The sequence below is a fragment of the Anas platyrhynchos genome, chromosome 1 (assembly GCF_047663525.1).
Source record: "Anas platyrhynchos isolate ZD024472 breed Pekin duck chromosome 1, IASCAAS_PekinDuck_T2T, whole genome shotgun sequence".
In the NCBI taxonomy this organism is placed as follows: Eukaryota; Metazoa; Chordata; class Aves; order Anseriformes; family Anatidae; genus Anas; species Anas platyrhynchos.
Window position 1 is genome coordinate 76,020,182 of NC_092587.1, and position 24,393 is coordinate 76,044,574.

Below are 24,393 nucleotides of genomic sequence, written 5' to 3' on the forward strand. Positions count from 1 at the left end.
GAGAGGGATCTGGGGGTCGTGGTAGACAGCAAGTTGAATATGAGCCAGCAGTGTGCCCTGGCAGCCAGGAGGGCGAACCGTGTCCTGGGGTGCATCAAGCACGGCATCGCTAGCAGGTCGAGGGAGGTGATTGTCCCGCTCTACTCTGCGCTGGTGCGGCCTCACCTCGAGTACTGTGTGCAGTTCTGGGCACCACAGTATAAAAAGGACATGAAACTGTTGGAGAGTGTCCAGAGGAGGGCTACGAAGATGGTGAAAGACCTGGAGGGGAAGACGTACGAGGAACGGCTGAGGGCACTGGGCCTGTTCAGCCTGGAGAAGAGGAGGCTGAGGGGAGACCTCATCGCAGTCTACAACTTCCTCGTAAGGGGGTGTCGAGAGGCAGGAGACCTTTTCTCCATTAACACCAGCGACAGGACCCGCGGGAACGGAGTTAAGCTGAGGCAGGGGAAGTTTAGGCTGGACATCAGGAAGGGGTTCTTCACAGAGAGAGTGGTTGCACACTGGAACAGGCTCCCCAGGGAAGTGGTCACTGCACCGAGCCTGACTGAATTTAAGAAGAGATTGGACTGTGCACTTAGTCACATGGTCTGAACTTGGGTAGACCTGTGCGGTGTCAAGAGTTGGACTTGATGATCCTTAAGGGTCCCTTCCAACTCAGGATATTCTATGATTCTATGATTCTATGTAGGGCCAACAGCCTAAGAAAACTGCTCCTAAAGGGGCCTCAGTTAAGACCTTTACATGTAATCAAGACAACTTTGTTTCAAAGACTTAATCCCTTCTGCACCTATTTTAGTAATCAAACTGTTTTGTGTGACTGTTGGGAACACCCTTCTTCAAAGCAAAAGTTCAGCCTATTCCATTGCTGAGTACGTAACATAGGCATGGTGACTAAAATGCAAGATCTGACAGATCTATGGCAATCTGTGTGCTTTGTCTCTTGGAATCTGTGTGTATTGAGCAGGATTAATTGCTTGAGAAACCAAATCGTACATTTAAACTTGCTAGAGGATATGCTCCAATGATTACCAAACACTTTGACCACAGTTGCGTAACTCCTGAACTCCATGCAGTACTCCTGCATTCCTTCAGCAAAATGAATCTAGCATGCTGGTACACTATACTCAGCCCACAATGTATTTTCTTTTCTACATATTGAAATAGCAGTGTTTATTACACTGTATACCTCTGGAGGAATGGATGAGCAAAGAACAGTCTTCTTACTTCTGTGACGTCTTTGGAACAAATGTAAGAGGAAAGAGGTGCTAACTCTTGGCCCCTTTTAAGTTCTTTAGGATGCCTAACAAATCTTAGTTCTTCTACAGCCACTTAATGTGGCTTAACAGGAAATAGGATTTCAATGATAGGATCGGTATCTCTTAACATAAATCAGGACATCATCAAAGATACACAGGTGAAGTTATTTGTACTTCATCTTCACACTGTCTGAGTCTGACAGCAATGAATCCAGTCAGCTTTTCACTGAATACAATGAAATTAAACCAAGAATATTTCTGGCCTTTTGGCTCTGAAATCTATATAAAAACATGCTGTAAACATCTGCTTTATTATTTTTTATTATTTTCTTTGTATGACAGGGTTCAACAGAGAGTATTAATTGGGAAAAGAGCAAAAACTTTTCACAACAGTAGACAGGGAAATCACGATGCTTCCCTTATTAAAATTTTCAAGGCTGATTTTTTTTGTTTAGTTGTGCCACAAAGCTTGTATTTCCAATAGTTAAGATGGGAAAACCAAACCAAACCAAACCAAGACCCGTATCACTGACCAAAACCAAAACAAACAAACAAACAAAAACCAACCAACCAAAACACACACACACACAAAAAACAAATAAACAAACAAACAAACAAACAAACAAAACACAAACAAACAACCCAAACCCCCAAACATAAACCATTGTATCATTTTTACAATAGTAGACTAAATACAATTCCAATTTCAAGTCCTAGTTTTGGAGGCCAAGGGGAGCAATTATTGTCTCATGTTCTTTTCTTTACACTAGAAATAGGCATAACTGCACTTCTTGTTCATCCTCAATCTTACAGAACATTAGAATGACAGAATGGGTTAAGTTAAGAGGGACTTTAAAGATCATCTAATTCCAACCCTCTGCCATGTGCAGAGATGCTTTCCACTAGACCAGGGTGCCCAAAACCCCATCCAACCTGGCCTTGAACACCTCCAGGGACGGGGCATCCACAGCTTCTCTTGGCAACCTGTTCCGGTGCCTCACCACCCTCTGAGTGATGAATTTCTTTCTAATATCTAATCTAAACCTTCCTTCTTTTAGTCTAAAGCCATTACTCCTTGTCCTCTCACTACACCCCCTGACAAAGAGTCCTTCCCCAGCTTTCCTGTAGGCCTTCTTTAGGTACTGGAATGTCCACTACAAGGTTTTCCTGTATCCTTCTCTTTTCCAGGCTGAACAACCCCAACTCCCTCAGCCAGTCAAAATATATTTATATATAAAATATATAAATTGTCTATAAAAATAGATGAATAAGAATCACATAGAATACTACTAGTGAAACTGATGTCTCAAACTCTGCCTTTGAAAATATGTCTATTAAACCCCTTCTAGAGGGGGTTCATTGCTCATTGCGCAGTTATCATAGTTCAGAATCTAGCCATATGCATTAGCCAAGTGCAGGCAACCTTTTCAAACATGTGTGAGGTAAATATATATATAAGCGCACCTAAAATCTTGAAGGAATCATTTGAAAATCACGTCTGCTTGGACAAGATCTGATTTATGGATAATTCAGAAATGTGCAAAGGAAAAGACAGGTTGTTCTCACATAAAAAATAATGTGAAGGGCTAAAGACATATAACACATTTAGTGGTTGTCTAATTACATGCCATTTTAAATAGAATATTTTAGTGGAAATGTTTAAAAGATTGACTAATAGCAAGTTCAGATAAATTCAGATAAATTTTAATATGAAGTCTTAAGATACTGTACAAAATGTATTCCTCTATAAACCTATCAAAGCATGCATAATTATAGGGTGATTTGATTCAAAAATAGGGGTCTTTGATTCAAAAAAGTCTGCAGAATGAATACAGATTTAGGAACTGGCTGTAGGGATAAGTCATCACTACACTGAAAAAATAGTGCTGTACTAACTACAGTGTGTGAACTAACACGAAGGACAGGAAGAATTTCCTTATTTCTGATGAAATTCCTTTCCCTCATTCACTGCTCCTCTACTACAACTTGAAGAGCAAAGTTTATCCCTTTGGAATGCCCCAAGTGTTATGGGTTTGGATTTGTTGTTTTTTAATTTTCCTCTCTGGGGACTGAATGCTTCTGGGAGTCTCTAGCTTCCTTGACAAACTGCACGATTTGTTTCTTGCTTCCAGAATAACATATGCAGTTTGTAAGAACAGTGCATTATTTTGTTGTCTATAAAAGAAAATAAGGTCACTTAAAATGTCTAAGAAAAATGTCAGATTTCCAGGAAATAAAAACTTTCTCCCTGCGTGTTTGTGTTTGTGAAGTTTAATGGATTTTTAATTAAGTGATATTTTTATTTCTTTGAGGCATACATGTATTGTAATGGGTTTTATTATTTTGAAAGATGGACGTGTAAAGAAAAAAAAAGCTCTGAAAAAAAGGTTAAAGTGATGTTACATTGAATAGAAAGTATTTGCATTTGATTTGTTTAAAAATAGGCTATTAACATACATCGTGTGATTCTTCACATGTCTGCCCGAACAAATGAAGCAAAGATGCCATCTTCTTGAGAAAGCAGGTTCTCAGGTGTATCGTATTCTAAAATGTTCCCTCGTTTCATGACGATGACCAGGTCTGCAGTTAGAATAGTGTGAACCCGATGCTGCCATAAAAAGAAACAAAAAACACATACAGAGGTTTTCATTTTGATAGTTTTCATTGCAATTCATTAATGGGCCTAATCCAAGGCCTATGAAGTTGGTGAATGGCTGTCCTTGTTTACAGTGGTATTTGGAGTAGGTCCTTGTACTATATCTTTAATCTGAAGAGATCTCAAAATATTTTTCAACCTCTGGCACCAAGCCTGAAAATACTTATGCATGCACGCACTTCACTTTCAGTCAGCTAATTGCCTTTATGGACAACACAGCTGTTGGAATAAATCCCACGGCATCACTGAAATACATCTTCCCCTTAAGGAAATATGAAGAAACATCCTGAGTATGCCTGTATAGTCAAGGTGGTTTATCGTCCTGCTCCAATCCTTGGTTTTCAGACATTGTCTGTACACACTGCATACATCTTAGGGAATTCCTACGTTGTCTCCTTCTGCAAATCATTTAACTCCCTCTGTGATTAAATTGGTGTCTGCTGAAGGGAATAGTTTAGTCCTATATAACAGGAATGAAACCAGGTAGAGTTTGGTTGCAATGCTTTGTGAATATAGCCAGTCAGATATAGACATGACTAGATCTAAAAATGAGACATTTCATTATATAGGCTGAAGGTCAGGGATTACTTTATGGGGTGGATTTCTTTCACGTCATAGAATCAATGTTAGTTGCATGTCTAGGCTTTAGATAAAAGTAATTAGTATAAATATTGACAAAATTAAACAAACCCAGGAACCACACAATAAACTCCTTCTTGCACTGTCATCTCAGATATTGTGCAGTAGAAAGGAAGCAGAATGAAAGGGAACTAAAGAGGTAAAAAATAACTACCATAGAGCCAGAAGTCTTGTGAACAGTGTGGACTGAGAGAGTCTATTTGTGAGTCTTCACCAAAGTGGTGAACAGGCCATCCTCTTTGAGGAGTAAGTTTGAGGCAGTGTCACATTCAACTAGAGAGCCCTCAGAAAGGACTAGGACAATATTGGCATCCAAGATGTGAGATACACGATGCTGGAAAAAAGAAAAGAAAAACAGGTGGGTGAAGGAAAGATCATATATGAGTAAAGAAAGGAAGGAAATGAAGCCAGCTGTGTGAGGAAAGCTAAATATTAATATGTGCCATTTTGAGACATGAAGTTTCAAAAAGCAAGGGAAAAGTGAGATTCCAGAGTGAAGAACAATATTAAAAAATTGAATGACATTTAACTGGAGGGGAATATGCTTACTGCTAGCATCTTCAGCACTTATGTATCCAGTAATCTTAAAGCCTGTTGTAAATTACCCTGGGTTAAGTCATTTGTCTGACATCAACTAGCCACTGACAGACTTGAAACCAGAGTCCAGGAATCATAACTCTAATCTCTAACCACAGGACTTGATTCTAGACACGGTGAAGAAACAGCTGTTGAAACACATATTTATCTCTTGGATATAAAATGTCTGCTTTTTGAGTAAGCCTACAATCACAAGGTAGAATTTATCTAAAAGGTATCCTCTGTGTGTGTGTTTATGTATGTATATGTACGCACATACCTGTGCATACTTGCACAGATATTTGGGTATGTTCTGTGTCACTAGAAATGGCAGGAAAAAAACAGGAAAAAATGTCAGAAACATTTAGTTGAAGAGATATTAATTTTTGAGCAATCCCTGCTGATTCTAATTTTTAAAATCTTTATTCTAAAACCAACCTTTTAAAAAATTATTATTCTAAAAGAGAAAAGACCATCCAACCTGAGAAATCTTTTAAATCTTTTGGAATTTCAGCTCCTTTTATAAATTTGTGCCATGGTTTTAGATGCCTTACATGCATGAACTTTAGAGGCAAAATTCAAATCTAGATTTTAAAGCAACTTTCAATAATGGTTTGACCCATGGATTCAGTTTAAATTTGTTAATGAGAATAACTGCAATTTTTTTTTTTTTTGAGACAATCTATATGCTGAAGTTTCCTATAAAGATGTCCTGGTTTCAGTTAGAATTAATTTTCTTCCTAGTAGCTGGTGGAATGCTGTGTTTTGGCTTAGGATGAGAAGAGTGCTGATAACACCCCGATGCTTTAATTGTTGCAGAGCAGTGCTTATACTAAGCCAAGGACATCTCAGCCTTTTGCTCTGTCCTGCCAACGGGCAGGCTGGGGGTGCAGTAAGAGCTGGGAGGGGACAGACCCAGGACAGGTGACCCAAACTAGCCAAAGGGGTATTCCATACCATCTGACGTCATGCTAAACAATATATAGGGGTGGCTAGCCGGGGGGAGGGGGCCGGACTGCTCAGGGTTAGGCTGGGCATCGGTCAGCGAGTGGTGAGCAATTGCATTGTGCATCACTTGTTTGTACATATTATTATTACTTCCCTATTATCACCATTGTATCATTATTATTATTATTGTTATTATTATTTTTGTTATTATTATTTTCCTGTCTTATTAAACTGTCTTTATCTCAACTCACGAGCTTCACTTTCCATTTCTCTCCCCCGTCCCAGAGAGGGAGGGGGGAGGGTGAGCGAACGGCTGCGTGGTGTTTAGCTGCCGGCCGGGTTAAACCACGACAGTCTTTTTGGCGCCCAACGTGGGGCTCGAAAGGTTGAGATAACGGCAGATCTGATCAGAGTGTGTTAAACTAAAATTGGTTTAAAACCAGCTACTAGGAAGAAAATTAATTCTAACTGAAACCAGGACAAAAGTCTTTCTTCAGATCTCAGTGTTTTAGTTTGGGAATATTCTGACCTTGGGTTTTACTTTTATGTTGTTTTCATTATGATTTTTTTATGTTGAAAGGCAAGAATAACTGCTTAAGAAATGAGGACAGAGCATCTGTGAGTGTCAATACTTACCGCTATTGTTACAACTGTACGGTCTGCAAAGGCAGTCATCACAACTTTCTGCAAAATGTTTTCCTACCAAAGTAAAAGACTTACTTCAGTTATTTCATCCTTCTTTATTCTACTTTGTTATGTATCTTCAAACATCAAAAAGACAGGGTCATATTCCACACCATCTTCCATCCGCACATCAGACTCTTAGTAATGAAATGACACAGGTGAAATGTAGGGATGCTCTAAAATATTTAATCTGTGTTTTTGTTTTTTTTTTCCCCTCACTGCAGGCATCGACCCCCAAAATACAACATAAATAATTGAAACTAAACACAAGACAAAAGCAAAAAGTCTGTCAGTTTTCTTTTCTAACTAGATCTCATAGCTTACATTTTGGGGATAATGACGCCTCTTCTCCTAGTAGATCCATGCATCAATGGTATAAATTGCTATACTCACTGTGGCCATGTCAATAGATGCTGTGGCTTCATCCATGATGAGAATGCTACTCTTGCGAACAAAGGCTCGGGCCAGGCAGAAAAGCTGTCTTTGCCCTACACTGAAGTTCTCTCCTCCTTCTGTTACCATTGCATCTGTAATAAAATCAATTAAGTTGAATGTACGTTCTTACAATCAGGATGCAGTTATTTTGAGTGGTCACCATGAAAGCTCTGCTTGTGCACTGTTCCTGCATCAAGCAAGATCCCTGTAAAATCTAGTAAGAATAATATTGACTGAACACTGGAATAGAGAGATACCAAGAAAAATGAGCACATCTTCTTGGAAAGGATCAACATATCATTAAGCAAATAGCTGACAAAAATAGTTAAATCTGGTAGGCTGCAGGATTGTATCTTAGTAATATGAAATACACAATATGGTAGGAATTAGGTGAGCTTCCTTCATGAACTAAATCTCAAACAATAAGGTAAATGCTCTGTCAGTGTTCTCAACAAGAGCAACAACTCTGCTGGCCAAGCCAGGTTCTCCTGAAGGAGCAGAGGTAAATCTGCTCTTTTAAAACTCTTAAATGATAGGTCACCCCTCTGTGATGCTGAAGTGCCACATTTTTCTCTGAAATGAGTGGAAAACAAGACTACTCTCCAGCTTTTTACTAACAATATTTTCTCTGTCATGGAGACAGTATATTCATAGGATGCCTGTCAACATGATGGTTCAGTGTGTAAGATCCCATGTATCTATCTGTGTAAGTGCATGCTCATTCACGTAGAATGACTTTATTGGCCTACATTCCTGGCTACTTGGACATACCAAGGCCTCCTGGCAATGATTTGACCATGTTCTTCAGCTGAGCAATCTCCAAAGCTTCCCAGAGTCTATCATCAGTGCACTTGCATTCTGGATCCAAATTAAATCTGCAAAGAAAAACAGAGCAGGAGTCTTGTCACTACAATTGAAGTTCATTCAGGTCTTCTGTAACAGAACAATTTGGCACAGTGTATCTCAATTGATTTCTCTTGGACAGACTGTGGGGACACACTGGAGTGAGCTGGGAATGTTCATTCCCAATTCCATCCTTTCCTGTCCACAGTAACCATCACAAACACGCCATGCAATGCTTTTCTTCACCCCCTGTCTGCTTACACCTACCGGATGGAACCACTGAACAGTATTGGATCTTGGAGGATAATGGAGAGTCGGGAACGAAGAGTATGAAGAGGCAACTTGCTGATGTCTATTCCGTCAATCACTATCCTCCCTGTTTAAAACAGCATGCAGAAGATGTGAGAGAATTGCACAAAATGTGATTTGCAGATAACAGGCAGAAAGATAAAGCAGATCCTTTGTGCTGGACTCCAGATGATGAAAGAGCTTGCTTCTGCATTCTCTCAGCATTGTTACATAAACATGGAGAAGGTGCATGTATGCATTAACACAAGCCAGAGGGAATCTAGTTTATTAGTGATGTTGTTGCCTTTCTGTCTGCTCCCCACCCACACACCTCCCCAAGGAAATGTGTTGCTCCTATGCTTGTGATTAATAATAGCACTTGAAAGATAATTTATTTTGGGGCAACCTAAGGTTTACAGCCAAACAGATCAAGAAGAACGGGAGCAACTTATATAGTTAGGTGATGTTCTGTACCTTTCTCTATTCCCTTTGACTCTAACAGTAGCAGAAGATCTTTAATTTCAGATATGCTCACTTATTTTTCATAATATATGTTTCTACAACCAATAATGCATCAGGAGCCAAAAATCTTGTAACTCCAGAGGGAATGGGATAGCACTAACTTTTTAACAAGATGCGGATCAAGGAAAAAAAAAAAGAAAAAAGGATGTCATACTGCAAGCATTTTAATACCATTCATGGCAGTTCTTACATATCAATTTCATTTAAATATTTGGTTGTGAATTAGCCATATACTGTTCTTCTAGCATAAGATTACTGGAAGTGGTCACATTAATCATTCCTTAAACTAGTAGTTCATTCCCGTACAAGAAGTTGCTGGTACAGCTGGGATACTTGGTAAAGCAAGAAGATTTTTCCATTCCTAGTCACTACTCCAGGTTAATGAGCATATGGATCTCATCTGAAAATCTGATTCATGATGTGCTAGTTGTTGGAACTGTAGATATCCAGGTGAGGAAGGTGGAGAAAACGTATAAGAGGAACCATGGATGGCTACTCTGTAAATTGAAGAGCTGGAAGGGCAACAGAAATCTCTTCCCTTCGATCCTCAAAGAAAAGCCAGGAACTAGTGAATCCAATGACTTTCCCTGGACACAGAAGCTTCCCTCTGCACATGTGGATGGGATGGGCCGGGGTAAACTGGATGAGGATATTATAAGAGGTGTATTATTAAAGTATTATCCGGCTCAACTCTGCCTTTTCCCTGTGGATTACTTCATGGTGTGACTGCACCCAGTCCTGGAAAGTACCTACTTAATGTTCATTAGTTCTCAAACAGGAAGAACCTAACCATGAACTGGCAAGTAAATGGATATTCAAAGCTCTGTGTGCGTGACCCTTCAATCATTTCCAATTTTAATGACTTTCCATTTTGTAGGTTACAATATGAGGGCCTATTCCAATGAAAGACCCAATCCCCACCTAGCCAGACTAACATCCTCATGCTTTTCTCGGAAGTTCAGAGGAACCAAGATTTCATCTGTGGAATGCAAAGCTCAATTATTTCCAGACTTTCATAAAGACTGAATCAGCTCATAAGACTTCAGCATGAGACAACAGTGGTTGCATGAACTCAAGCATGAATGAGGACATAAGAGAAGGTTAGAAGAATATGAGGTGGACTAATGAGAGAAAAATTAATATGTCATGCCTTGGGAACAAGGTAAGATATTTTTGATAGAAGCCGGGGTGCTCAAGGAAAAGAAAAGAGCAGATGAGATAATTTCCTTGCGGGAAAAAGTTAAGTAAAGAGGAGTTGGGAAACCAAGAAAGTAATGAGGGCGTTCAAGCAAGACAAAAGAAAGAGATGGCTTGAAGAGAGGACGAGAAAGGGAAAACACTAAAGACTGAAGAAGAAAGTGAGAACATGGAATATGGAATAAATAAAAATTTTAAGAAGTAACACAGACATAAGGAAGCAAGATGGATACCTTGAATGAACTCTTGGCTTCACTGAAGTTACTTGTAATCTTGTTAAATAATCTTTTTTTAGAGCCAGGACCCCACCCAGAAGTGGATCAGCTTACAGTCCAAATATGGTTTTTGCTGAGAGAGAGATGGTTATGCACAAAGGATAAACTAAGCTCAATTAGAAAAAGCTGAGGAATTCCCACAGGGAAAAATCAGGGATACAGAAGGAACAGACAAAGAAACGATATAGAAAGAAGATTAAAGTAGAAGGAAACTGAAAGCTGAGCAGAAATAAAACTGTTTGCACTACTTACATATCCAGGAACCTCAGTCATGAATCAGAAACCATATATACATATAGGCACAGAACCACAACAAAAGCAAGTATTAGCTGCATCAGATTTACTTATCTTCGCACATCCTACTGGGGTTTCCCTGACAAACATTTAATGCACAACGACCAATTTAGAAACAGAAATCTTTGTAACAAAAAGATCAGTAGTTTTCCATATTTGTACAACAGTTCACATGTATATTTATTATAAATGCCAGGGTGTGTATTGCTGCACACTAGTTCATTCCAATGAGCTAGGAGAGTGAAATGCTGCAGGAGTGAAAACATAGTAAAAGGTATCCAAAACCCTCAGTCAGTTCCTGCTGCAGTTGTGGGAAAACACAATAAAATAAAAATAATTATCAAGAGAATGGGCTTGTCAAGTTCCAGTTTCTATTCTGCTAATATTATGACACTTATCATAAGTTAATACAGTCATTCTTTAGTGAGAAATTTTGAGACTCCAGAGACTTGCATATTTTTTCCTCCTACCTCAAAAATGGCATATTGTTTTGTCAATGCCAAATAAATAAATAAATGAATAAAATTTACAAGCATAATCTGTGTGCAACATTTCCTGGAAGAACCAAATGCTACTCACAATAGGACACTTTGTACTTTAAGGATCAGGTATAACAAGCCCCATTCAAACCAAATGTCTTCCAAGCCAGGATATAAAATATCAATATAGTGTCTTCTGAAGACATAAGGGGGAGCAGGTCAGGAGTGACAACAGACTCCAGTGAAAACTAACCATCAAATATGTCCACCATTCTGAAGAACGCCAAAGATAGGGATGACTTGCCACTGCCAGTGCGACCACAGATCCCAACCTGCAAAAGAAAACATGTAAAGATGTTCCTTATAAAACGAAGCTGTAAGTCAGACTTGCAGTCCTTCAGGAAAGCTGGACTGGACTGCCCTACTGGTGAGAATAAAGGTCCTTCCCAATGGCCAGTGGCAGACTCCTTTTGATCTGTGCATCAGAAAAGACTTGTAAAATGAAAACAAAAGCATTGGGCTTTCACTGATGCTAAGGAGTATTAGGAAGAGATCGTTACCCTGCTCCAAACTCCAGGCAGAAGGTAATAACAGAAAAAACAAACAAACAAACATATTTTAAAACCTATTTAAAGTGGTATTTCAGCTGCTACAGCTGATGTCTTATCTCAAAATAAAATAAAATAAGATAAAATAAAATAAAATAAATAAATAAAATAAAATATAAAATAAAATAAAATAAAATAAAATAAAATAAAATAAAATAAAATAAAATAAATAAAGAAAAAGAAAACCTGCTTAATTTCTCCATATGGCTTGTGCAGTGCTGAAATTTCAGAGACCTGGAGAGGAACCCTTAAGTGAAAGGTGAAGCTGCTTCACGTGTACACTGAAGAGCTCATGGAACATGTGATAGAGATTCCCACCTGTCCCAAGAAACAACCTTAGCAATCACATTGTAAAAGCTAGGTATTTTCAGCTTGATAAAAAAGAGTATTATTTACTTCACAGTGAGACCTTATGGTGTTTCTCATTTACATGCAATGAGTTTGCATGTATGCATCACAATTCATACAGTGAAATACAAAATTTCTGCAATATTAATATTGCAATAAATGCAATTTTAACCAAGGGAAAAAATATATTTTTTTGGTTCATGTAGAATTTTATTTCAGCTTGTTGAATTGATCAGTGGGGTAATGTGCAATTTAATATTACTTTGATTTGAGCATTTTATAATGATTTCAGTAGCTGAAATTTAACATAAAAAAAAATAAATAGAATTTCAGGAATGTTGGGATATTCAGTCAAAAATGTTGGAACAAAATAGTTCCCTTTTGCTAAATAATCTTTAGAAACATCTGTTCCAGGAAGATTTTTAAAATTTTGTAATTTTTTTTGTCCTGGACTCCAATGACACTACATGCTGAAATGTGAGATGTTCTTGAGTGTTTACTCATCTCCTTTTTGATGTTCATCTAATCTCATCTGCCACCTATTCTCGCTCTAAGCAAGGGGAATGGACACGGAAAGAGATGGGAATCTCAGAAGAAAAACTGATCCCAGCCAATAAAGTGATATCATCAGTGTGTTTCTACACCCATGACTAGGGACCTCAGAGAGGACCATCAATGTATGTGGATGTCACTGCAAATTGTTATTCTTGTTCTTCTGCTACCTTAGAAAAGAAAACACAATAAGGAAGGATCTGCTCCAGAATGAGGACCATATGCAATTATACAGTACCTTTTGTCCTGGTTTAATATAGGCCTTAACATGTTTGAGAACAGGCTTCAAGTTGTTTTCATATCTCACACACAAATTTTCAATCTTGATTTCCCCCTCTTGAGGCCAGTCTTTTGGGACTTGAGAAGAGTCTGGAATAGTCACAATAAAACAAAACATGCTATCAAAGGGCCACTTTTTATGACATTTCCCTTTCCCCTCCCTCCTTCCTGGGAGTCTTCATGAAGCCACTTGAGAAACCTAGGCCATGCCAAAAGGACATAGGCTAAGGGTGCGCCCTCTGCTAGGTTGGCGTTCAGACTGTTTTGCAGGGGAGCTGAGAACCGTCTCAGGGCACGTTAGCACTTAGCTGCCAGATCTTGACACATAAGACGAGAGGGTAAATGCCTAAGGGGCTCTTAGCAATGAAATGGGGAGAAGCAAAGAGGGCAGAAAAGGTCAGCGGAGTGTTAACATCTTCTGAGGTCAGTAACCAGCAGAGGAAGGACAGTGCAAGGAAGGATGTTGTTACTGCTTTACAACTTGAGCTGTTGACATTATCACAGCTCATATGTCATCCTGATTTGCAAATACGCAGTCAGGTTTTGCCTTCAGAATAGGAGCCTGGCTCTCCAAGGAGGCTTTCTGACCTGTAAGCTTCTTCATCTCTGCACTGCTAGCACTTGCAAAATACCAGTTAAAGCTAATTTGAATAAAACAGCAGCAGTACAAAGAGCAGCATACAGTTCAGGGAAGAGTTGCTGAGGTCTGACTGAGGTTTGACTGCCATCATACCTCTGTCTTGCAGCAAATGGGGGCTACAAAAATCCCACATTTGAAGCATGTGACTGTTAATGCATTTTTAATTCTTATCTACATTTTGATAGGTTTCTTCTTCTTCTCCTCCTCCTCCTCCTCCACCTCCTCCTTTTCTTCCTTTTTCTTCTCCTTCTTCTTCCTCTTCTTCTCCTTCTTCTTCTCCCTCTTCCTTCCTCTTCCTCTTTTTTTTTTTTTTTTTCCCTGTTGGCTAGTACAGGCTACATATCTCATGGCTGCTTTTGGCTATCCTTGTTAGTCAAATCAGTGGGAGTTCCTACATAACAAGGAAACCTATAAATTTTGCATGACCAAGTCTACCTTGCTTTAACAATCCTATAGAAGAACAACAACAACAAAAATCAACGAACAAAAAAGTTTAGAGTGCAATACCCAAGTAGCCATCATAGTTCTCCGACTCCATGTTCAGGAAGCTGTGTACTTTTTTTACTGCACCCATCTGCACCTCCAAATCAGCCAGATTTCTCACCACCCAGTTCAAATAGTTTGTTATCTACATTACAAAAAGAAAACAAGGACAGGGTTCAGGTCTGTGCATCTATCTGTTTGCGAATAAAACTCAGATAAATTTGTGAAAGTCTTTGGCCAGACCCTGCACCGTGGATCTGTTACTGGCATTGCAACAGTCCTAAACTCAGTGGAACAGCATCAAACACATAACAGGCTTGTCATACTCCAATGCAAACAACTGTGACATAGTAATTTAGCACACAGTATACTCTTTTTTTTTTTTTTTTTGAAGGAGGTTATACCCAGAGTCTGTAGATGTGATTGATTAGGGAAATCTCTTGTTCCCAAGTAAGCAGTACTGAAAGACACCTTCTTTAAACACACGACACAGAAGAAATCAAAATTGGTAATACCATTTGGGAATATAGCAATTTATAATCTTTCAAAGACAGACTAAAGATTAAGAAAGTTCACTATTTGCAAATACATTGAAAAGAATTTTATGGACATTTCAATTCTGCTTCTTTCTGTGCATATTTACATAATCCATTTATCTCAGTGGAAAATGTGTGTTCCTTTATCATAGCAATATATGAGAAAAAACACACTATCAGCTCAATGATATTTCCTTCTTATTTTTTATTCCCATTTGTAATCAAAAAGGTATTACTTGTAGTAAGTAACTACTGATAACTAGTTGTCAAACAATACCCAGTAACTTAGGGAAACTTATCCCTAGTCAAGACTATTTAAGGCTGAAAACTGTATAGCCATTTCCTAAACTTATGTTCCTAAGTCTGTTTAGGTGCTAATTAAAAAACAAAAACAAACAAACAAACAACAACAACAACAAAAATGATCTTATTAGGTACTGTTGATTGACAAGCACCTTTAGAAATTGAGCAGCTTTAGAAACCTGAATAAGGGTGTATAAACCTCACTTACGGAGAACATTCTACATGCTAACATAGCGAGAGAATGATTTTGTCATTTATTTGCCAGAGATTGATGAATCTGACAGATGTTTATTATGAATAAATCACTCAGATTCACTTCTTTACCACTTACCTAATACAGATGCAATAGGCATACAGTAAATATTTTTCACTGAGAGTCAACAATATTTGTTTTGGTTGATTTAGATGATTTAGTTGCTTGCCCTAATGATAAGGAGTTATTCTCAGGGGTAGTGTGAAGTACTTTCTTTATTGGTCAGAAATACACATCTTCTGTGTCCAGCTTTTGATTCAGAAATTTATCTGCAATCATAGCTCTAACAGATTTGACAAAAGAGCCTGGTATCCCAAAGGCTCTGCCCATTGTTTCAGCCTTTATCTCAGTTGTGAAACAGAATTGGGAGGGTTTATACAAGGGGAGAGAATAAGCTTCTGAATGTCTATAGTAAACATCATGTTGGTGCAAACAGTTTGCTCTCATCCAGGTCCAAACATCAGCCCTCTCTTAGCTCCAAAGAGAAATTACACAAAAACCTGTCAGGAGATGCAGGCAATCATCCAACTGCATCCAAAGTTTCACTAATGTTGTTATGAGGGAGGGGAAAGACAGGTAACCTCTTTTTAACTGGAGCATCTCTTCATCTGCTACACCAGACTTGAGCGAACAGCTAACTTGCACTAATGATCTGTTTGCAAATGCAGACTAAATGCAAAGTAGCCAAAGCTGATGCAGACATCTTGGCGCTTCCAGATCTCTGCTAATGAAGCAGGATTACCAGGAATGTTTTCAGAGTGAAGCTGAAACTCTGGGACTGATTCTCAGTTGCTGGCAGATGCTCAAAGTGCTGCAACAGTGGCTTGAAGGGGATCTAAGGCCACCCTAAGACAGCTGCTGAGAATCTTCTGTTGCAACCATAGGCTCACCAGCATTTATGCTTAAAGCCAAATCTCAGTGTTAGACCCATACCCGTATCCTCTAGAGGACACCACCTTCCTTGTACCAGTGCATAAAGCAGCCAGCTTTGTGCCACTCCAGACATGATTTCAAAAATTATCCCCGCGACTATCCTCATCCTGCTTTTATCCCCACTCTCTTGGTGAATTTAGCAATATTTTTGTTCTCAATGATGATAGTACTCAGTCTATGCCCATGATGCTCTCTCATCCTGTCTTACAGCCTACTACACTAAAACACCGTTTCACCTTTGTGACTCATCTCAAATAGCTCACTGTTAATGATAAGAGTTAAAATTAATTGGCTATTGTGCCATCAAAATCTTGTCTTTCCTAACCCCATCTTCTCTGATTTCCAATTGCTACTTGTCATGATGGGCCATGTCTACCAACCTTAAAGGTCTCAATCCCCAAATCCATCCAGATTTGGATGGAGAATATTGGGTGTTTGAGCAGATTCCCTCCAAAAGCAGAAATGGCATTTGTTCTTCTTCAGCAATGATTCTATCAGCCATTGGTTAAACATTACCCAGGTTATGACAGTCTGTGGGATAGCAGTTTCTGGCAGGTTTTGCCGTATACAGGAGCAACCAACACTGCGCTGTTCAAAACAGAGTGCACAGCAGGTTCTTTTACGCATTTTCAATTTTTCTGCTCTGCTTGGGAGCACGCGGGGCCTGGGAATGGCTGTGTTTTTTTAATTGGCTCATAAAACCTGAAGCAAGTCCAAGTTGCCCTGAACTCTCTCAACTTTGGCTTGAATCCATTATTTGCAAGATTTTTTTTTTTTCAAGATTAAGAAAGCTGGAAGATAACCATGTATATGTATTTTTTAAAACTACCATAAACTTGATACATTGGTCTGAAAGTTCCTCTGCTTTGGTACATACCGTCAGAGCGTACAGGAGACCTAGCCCCACAAGCCCCGAGTTAGGCCCTTCAGTGATGGAAGTGACAGCTGCGGTAAGAACTATGCAGGCACCGAGATAATCCTAAAATGAGACAGAGGGAGAAAGAAAGATTCTAGACAACATTAAAATGCAGCACCAAGAAAATTTCTTCAGTCTCACAGCACATTCAGTTTATTGAGAGTTACTTCTATAATGGCACCTAGTCCTTACTTCTGGGTTGTTTTTCCTGGAAAAGGTCAGGACTTTTGGTGCCCAAACTGAAATACTCTTGGAGTTTGCTGGACACAAGTGAAACAGTCCAGTATTTTCTTCAAATACAGTTGGGCTGGGGCATCTCAGTGTAGCTACACCCAAAAGTGGAGGTATAAAAAATCTATTGAGTGTGTGAAGAAAAACATAAGAATAGCATAACATTGACACCCTTATTTACTACTACTAAAACAAATCAAGTCTATTCCTCTCAACTTCCTTGTCTTCTCAAACATGGGTTTACCTTTCAAAACAGAAGTAATGCTGACTTCACAGTGTCCATGAAAAGATTCTAGTAGGACTTCTATAGTTAATGCACACGTTTTGTAAGCAGACAGACATAAAGTGTCTGCAATAAAGCATGATACATAAAGCATTGTGCAATGGAAAACTGTGCATGGGGAAGGCATCTCTAAGCCTGCTATACACTCACAGCTTGCAGTGAAACACCATGTTGATGTTGGTAGCAGTAGCTGAAAGCAATACAGCAATGTAGTTATAGGGCTGCATTTGGGCTAGTAAGCCTTGCTCTTGCAGAAATTGCTGTGGAGATTGTATTGGACAGATCTGACTTCTCATATCCTCTGCAGGAGCTTGAACCAATCTCCTTGATGTGTATCTCTGTTTTGAAGTGAATGCCAGATATGTGTGGTCTTGTAGTTGTCAAAGTGCCTGATTCATGGGACTGCTGGCGTTCCCACTCTCTTACTGTTCCCTGCATTATATTTACTTTGGATTACAGGGTTAGCATTTTCCATCTATTTTTTTTCCCTCCTGTTTGATAATGTCCTTCCTGGAGTCTTTCCTCTGAGATTTGAAACAAGGGTTGCCTAGTTCATCTCTCTGTAAGAAGTGTTGATGAGCAGATGACAGACTCTAACCTAACTACTGGGAAACAGAAGCACAGTGCTCTTGGATCTCCATGAGCAGCTGTGACAGGACTTCACAGCTGCCATTAAACTCTCCTAAGTTTTGAGTGGTATTAGTACCACTGCACTGTTAGGTAAAGCTAAATGAACTATTCCTTGGCAAGACCACATTATTTCTAATGTGATGATGAAGCAATGCATATTCTTGGATCAAATTCATTCTGCATGTAAGCAAGTCTGAGACTGAGACATTAATGGGCATTGCCACAGCTTATTTCAGGACTTGATGAGGCTCTGTTATTTTTCTGTCTTTGGTGTGAATGCAAGTTCAGCTTGATCTCACATGCTGAACGCTTCATGCACAAGGGAAAGCCATGCCACCATAAGAAATGAAGCACAGCTTTTTTAATTTAGCAGTGTACCACAAAGTGAAGGTTGGAATAATGCCCCTGATGTGAGGATTAGTTGTGTATGTTACTATTTGTGTCTAGCAAAATCAGGTCACAGCTCTGTTCATTCTCTGCTCTTTTCATGTCAGATGAATACGGAAATCACAGTGATTTTGCTTGCCCCTCATGCACATCAGGGAAGTTCCTCACATGCTGTCACTGGAGAGCCCCTATAAAATCCAGAAGCCTGTCTCACTGGTACTGGCTGTGTTGTGGCCTACTGTTTTTAAGTTGAAGCCTAGCTCTGCTATGTTTTGTGATATTAAACAGTCCTGTACATTACACACAGTATGGGCTCATAGCAGCAGTAAGGGCTGTGCAAATAGGGGCTCTAAATTACAGCTGTGGGATTAAACCTGTTGTTGGGGAGACATCTCAGGGAGCTTCATGATGCCTGAAACAGCCCTGGCAGATTTATGACAGTTCACAAAATTACTTAAAAGCCATGCTCTGCTTTGAAAATAGCTGCTGCAGGGACAGGTCTGCAGATGCTGCACAGTAGTAGAGAAATCTTATTTCAAGTTATGTAAATGTTTGTTCTTGCAGTCTCTTCAGACAGTAGACATCACAACAGCAAAAGATGAGGGAGACTCGTATTTTCTTATTCATGGCCAAGAAAGCTTAAAAACCCCTATGTGCATAAACCCCTATGTGTATAAACAATCCCAATCTATTTTAAGTAACAGTGTGTATAATCTCATCGCGAGATTTATTCTTGTTATCTTCTCTTCTGCATCATGCAAAATCTCTGTTTGCTTCCAAGGTTTCAAAATCATGGCTGGGACTAAACTGAACGTACCGTCCTGACCTCCAGCCATCTGTTGGCAGCCGATAGAAATAAGTAGGCAATGTTGTTCGTATCCGTTAGTTCCAGCATACGTTGTTTAAACCTGGCTTCATGCCTGCCGAGAGCAAAGTTGTTATATTACAACACATTACACGCTCATACACAAAAGGATGAAGTATTAAATTCTTCTTTCCCTCCCCTTCCCTCAACCTCAAACTCTTTGCCCTTGTGCCTTTGCCAAACTTTGGATTAAAAGCCCTTCCCTAAGGACCCAAGCCTGCTGCCAAAGCTTTCTGACCAGGAAGAAGTTAGCTGGACAGCTTTGTGAGTCTTCCAAATGAGTGGCATCTCTAAAGTTTCGTTGTTTATTAGTAGGTTGTAGATTGATTTGTAGATTGATACCTCTCAGCTGCTTAGCTCAGCTGTTTTCTCAGTCAGCTATACACTGCCTAAGAGGCTCAGACAGCTACAATGAGGGAGTAGATCCCATGTAGTCAATGATCCCTATAGATCATTTCTGAATTACAGAAATGAGTTGTATCACCTCCAGTGTCAATTGCCTCTCCCATTTAATGCCCATCACCTTTAAAAACCAGTGCAAGAACATCAGAGCACCTGAAAATGAAGGTAGACTTGGGTGGAGAGGAGGGATATAAGTAAAATCTCTGTTGGTATAAATACAGTAAATTGATGGTGCCTTACAGTACTTCACTGTCTGGCCTGCAGTCAGGTGGAAGACATTTTCTCATTTCACATTCTGCTGTCTGTTCAATACCATCACTTGAAAGAAATAGCCAAACTTCATACTGCCGCTTATCGTCTGTTTTATCATGGCAAGTTCCTACATTTCAAAGTTTCAGGGCCCTGCTATGAAGCTCCTGTAATCCTTGTTCTACCAGAAACCTTTCCTATCTTTTTTTTTTTCTTTTTTTTTTTTCTTCTTGTTTTTTTTTTTTTTTTTTTTTTCCCAGTGATACTTCATTTCCCTCTGAACAGCTTGTAAACATGGCAAGCAACCTCCCCAAGGCAGCAACTGGCAACAAGCAATGACGTGGGGAGGAGCAAAGATTCACTGAATATTCTGCTCATCTGCCATTCTGGCAGCAAAACTCCTGTTTTCCTAATGGAAAATCTGACTTGCTCGATCTGTATCTTTTCATCCACATCCAGCTCATCTTCTGGGCTCTTTTAGACTTTTATCCTGTCAGATGACAAACAGCAAAGGTCACTGAAATTGCTTTCTTATCCAACTGTGCTACTTTGTGGTAAGTTATGCAGAGAGCTGCTCTATTTTATCCTGGAACATACTGAACTCAAACTACAGAGAATGACTAATGGAATTATTAGTAAATATGAGCTTGCTGACAAAAAAACACTGGAGACTTCAGGTTCTTGGTTGACAGTGGAGCAAAAAAAGGGAAATAAAATGGCTTTGATTTGCACCAGAGATCTGGCAAAATTCAAGTGATGGTTACAATGCCTCGTCATTTTTTGGGGCTGTCTTTTACTCTCTGCCATCCAAGCTCACATAGTTATTTTGTTAGGTAAGGAAGAGTTGAATGACTCTCAAGAAATGCTAAGCTCCTCTTCTTTCTCAGGAGATAATGTGATGAAAGGCCACGCTGAATGTCTCAAGAAGATGTCTCAGCATACATCAGTATCAGGAACTTAATTATGAATTACCGGTTTAATACTTCATTCATATTGACATAGCTTGTCAAAATATTTTGTGTTAACCACTGGCTCATATCTCTTCAACACACTGCATACGTTTTTGCTCGTCTTGCCACAGTCCTTTCTGCAGCTCTCTGGACTAATAAACTGGGTCCTAAAGCTAGCTTGAAGTGATGGAACAGTCTCAGAGAATGTGTAATTCATTGACAAGATGAGAAAAGAGTTCTTCCAGACACTGGTCATCTAGGGTTTAGACTCTATCCCACTCTGTCCATCTCTCTGCAAAGAGGCAGAGGCACTGTTGTTAAACTCAGCCTGATCACTGCTGGCTAAAATGGGCCAATACCAGTAGAGCTGGAAAAAATATCAGAAGTCTCCTGCAGAGCTGAACCAGATCAAATACATATGTAAATAGTAGTACAGTGTGATCTACTCTGGTTTGGAATTCTACTGTGTGTGGAATGAGTGCAAGTTATACTTGGGGACAACATCAAGCTTGCACTTTGACAAAGTTATGCATGCTAGCTGTAATGCAGTGAAAATAAGCTAATTTGGCTTATATTTCATGTAGAAAAGAAAAGAAAAACATATGCATGGAAAAGTGAAAAAATTCTCACCTGGAATATAATTTTTTGTTTTGGCTGACAAGGCTACATTGTAGAATATCAAGATCAGGTTCTGTCCTGTCGTAGTTTTCTTGGAAAGTCTCTCTAGTTGCTTATATACTCTCCCAGCTAGTGAGTACAGCAGTAATGCATCCCTGACTGAGGTATTGGCTAAATACAGAAATGATTCAGAGGCACTTAGATAACACAGCTTGTAGGCTGTAGCACAGGGATTTTGAAGGAGTGATTCCTGTGCCTGCCCTCAAAGGCGAGCTCCCTGCTGTCCAAGTAAGGCACAGTTAATCTAAACATCTTAAAAGTTTAAAAAGCATATCCTAAAACTGTCACCATCTTTAATTCAGAGGAAAACATGTTTATAAACATGCACAAGAGTTTAAAGGTATGGAAAAGCAACATGAAAACAAAAACCACTTCCTTTTTATGAGATAGCTTAATTAAAGTCCACCAAATCAAGTGATTTGACATGCTCCAAGAAAGCTTCATGGGCCTGACCAGAACCCAAGCCTCCCTCTAATCATTGGTTTTACAGACCTGAATGCTCTGATGGTGGTAAGACCTTCAGCTGTTTCAGAGAAGTGACAGAGTAAAGGTAGCTGGGTGCTGTCGTCAAGTTCCTGGAGGTCCCTGGAGCAGAGAAAACAAACAGCAGGAAGCTATTACATCTTTTCCTGTAGAAATGTTACTGCCTAATGGACAACAGCAGTATTTTATGTATTGAACATATTCTTTTCAGGATCATGCAAAATACAATTTCTATAGTGTAGAAAGAAACTGGCACAAAAATCTGCTCAGAGCAGTTAATTTGAAACTTCATAGCATGTTATTTGTGGCTCTTACACCAGTTATAAAATAAAGCTTGTGTATCTGTAAATTTGTCTATTTTAGTGCGTTTCAGCTGGCCTGACAAAGTTGATGTCTTTGCATAAAAACTTTTCTTCATTTTCAGTATCTGTAAGTACAACAGCATGCTCTACACAAAATATGGCAGAGTATAGCAGACCACCTGTTTGTAGCATTAATATTTGCCCACTGGTTGAAATAGAGATATCACTGATAGAGCAATAATATGAATGAGAAATTTTCTTATTTTCAAAAACTGTAAGGAGCAATGACATTTAAGTCTAAAAGTTCCAGTCTTCTGAAACGGGAATTTTTTCCAAGGCACAGAGACAAATACATCTTTCTGTCACACACTGCCATTGGCATACCAGCCAGCTGTACTAGTATAAACAGAACAGAGGCCACAGCATTAGATATTTAAACTCCTTATTAAAATACTACTCTGTTTGCACACTGTATTAGATAGGCCAGCAGAAATAGCTGCTCCATGATGCTGAACGTTACAGTATACAGAACTGAATTTGCTGCTTATGTTTTGATGATAAATATGCTCTATTTCAAATTTATGATGGAAAATACACAGAAGTTTTTGAGAGATGTAATGGAAAATGCAATAAAGAATCAAAGTGCTGCAAGAAATACTGTAAATATTTGCATTTCTAAAAATTATTGAAGCTTATATGGCTGGAAAGTATTGCATGCAAATACGGTATAAATACTGGCTCAAGCTATTCCTTCATCATACATTTCCCAAGAATATTTTTTCTACGAATAACTTTTCTATCATGAAGTGGAAGAACATAATTCAATCCTGTGTGCCTCATGAGTGATTTAAAATAATTTAATTTAAATAAGTTAAAAAAAATAAAGCACTTGCTGATGCATATTTTCCCAGAAAACTGTCAGGAAATAAAATAAATGAGGTAGTTATGGACTTGCAGAATATCGGTAGTTATGGACTTGCAGAATATCAGGGACTGCAAAACCAATGGTACACATGTGTGTGTGCTGACCTACAGGAGTGACCAACCTCTTGTTGGCTTGTGTGCTATGGCTATCTGTTCAGCACGTGGGAAAAACAGGTTTGGAGATGGATGGAGACTTTTCTCACCCTTATAAAATCACAGAGAGAAACCACGGTATTTCCTTGGGGTCTAATATATCAGGTTTTGCTTACTCTTGTGTATTTTAAGAATTTTAAATGATGTGCACTGCTGTGTATAGCAGAACAGGGTGACAGAAGATCATAATGAATTTATGAATGAAAAACAGGTCCCTTGGTTCCCTAGCCACCTTGAGATCTGCTGGACTGTCATGCACAGATTCAGTTTGTAAACACGGTGTAGAAATAACAAGGTTTTTGCAAAATCTTAGAAAATGTAAGCAATTATTTTAGAATTAAACAGTTTTTATTTTGCCAATTCTGACTTTAAGGAGTTTTCTTATGAAAAAAATTCATTGGAAATTCTGAGGAAAGCTGAAGAAAAGCCGGCTACAGTGAAGATAAATTACTGATACTTTGCTCTGTGCCCCACCTGCTGCATTGATTTAAGGGGAATAACTGGCATAATTCTTTCTCAGGCTACCTAAATAAGAGAATTATCCATGAGATTAACTGTACTGGAGCACTTGATTTAAAAGCACCATTACTTTTAGATTGATGCTAAAAACCAGAAGTTAATGCTTTGCAATGTGCCTACTACAGTGACAGGACCTGAAGTGAAATGTTGCTGATGAGAAGGTTATTTTGGCCTCCATGCATGTTCCACCAGCAGGTACCTTGATGGGCATTTTTAAGTATCAGGGATTGGAATAAAATGAGTCAGACATCTGTCTGATTACAAAAAGAAAAGAAAAAAAAGAAGCATGACTGAGTAAACTTAAGAAAAAACTTAGAATGACTTGCTTAGATGTGTTACTAAATTATATAATTAGTACTAAAAACATAACTCTGAGAAATCATGGCACTTT

At 38.9% G+C, this 24,393-nt stretch overlaps 1 protein-coding gene across 19 annotated transcripts in view; it reads right to left on the bottom strand.

Moving 5' to 3' along the window:
- Window positions 1-1,562: 1,562 nt before the first annotated feature.
- ABCC9 (ATP binding cassette subfamily C member 9) overlaps window positions 1,563-24,393 on the bottom strand; it is a 76,466-nt gene continuing 53,635 nt past the window's right edge. For 15 of the 19 annotated variants that reach the window (XM_005023005.6, XM_005023003.6, XM_072042230.1 and 12 more), the window contains 11 exons: window positions 22,114-22,206; window positions 19,295-19,397; window positions 16,908-17,009; window positions 14,030-14,150; window positions 12,842-12,972; window positions 11,349-11,427; window positions 8,308-8,416; window positions 7,969-8,072; window positions 7,156-7,289; window positions 6,715-6,777; window positions 1,563-3,867 (listed from right to left, as the gene is read on the bottom strand). In XM_005023005.6, the coding sequence (XP_005023062.1) occupies window positions 3,730-3,867; window positions 6,715-6,777; window positions 7,156-7,289; window positions 7,969-8,072; window positions 8,308-8,416; window positions 11,349-11,427; window positions 12,842-12,972; window positions 14,030-14,150; window positions 16,908-17,009; window positions 19,295-19,397; window positions 22,114-22,206 (1,177 nt within the window). In that variant the 3' untranslated portion in view covers window positions 1,563-3,729. Of the gene's footprint in view, window positions 3,868-4,708; window positions 4,889-6,714; window positions 6,778-7,155; window positions 7,290-7,968; window positions 8,073-8,307; window positions 8,417-11,348; window positions 11,428-12,841; window positions 12,973-14,029; window positions 14,151-16,907; window positions 17,010-19,294; window positions 19,398-22,113; window positions 22,207-24,393 lie in introns of all 19 variants that reach the window. The other 4 variants (XM_072042195.1, XM_013102932.5, XM_013102931.5 and 1 more) reach the window with 1 other exon arrangement.